General features: G+C 43.3%; 1 protein-coding gene across 1 annotated transcript in view; it reads left to right on the forward strand.

Annotated features, from left to right (window-relative positions):
* The window catches only part of LOC119591435 (protein Peter pan-like), an 8643-nt gene that overhangs the window by 2103 nt on the left and 6288 nt on the right, over positions 1–252 (forward strand). The window contains exon 2 of the mRNA XM_037940176.1: positions 63–230. Within this exon, the coding sequence (XP_037796104.1) occupies positions 63–230 (168 nt within the window). The remainder of the gene's footprint in view (positions 1–62; positions 231–252) is intronic.

The following is a 252-nucleotide window of genomic DNA, read 5'->3' on the forward strand; positions in this document are numbered from 1 at the left end:
AGGTCAAAGTATGATACTAGTCAGATGCCATTCTCTCATGCTATGCCATTTTTCTTTTCCAGCGTGGACAAGCAAAAAATAACCAGGCTAATGCCAAGAGTAAAGAATATGAAAGGCCAAAGGAGCCCCAGTGCCTGGTCTTCCCACAGGGGCCAGTCATGAAAGAAGTACAGATACTTGCAGATGATTTCCGCAAAATTCTGCAGCCAAACTCACTTGGTTGGTTAAAGGTAAGAGTTGTTAACTGATGTG

This window comes from Penaeus monodon, chromosome 28 (assembly GCF_015228065.2).
Source record: "Penaeus monodon isolate SGIC_2016 chromosome 28, NSTDA_Pmon_1, whole genome shotgun sequence".
Classification (NCBI taxonomy): Eukaryota; Metazoa; Arthropoda; class Malacostraca; order Decapoda; family Penaeidae; genus Penaeus; species Penaeus monodon.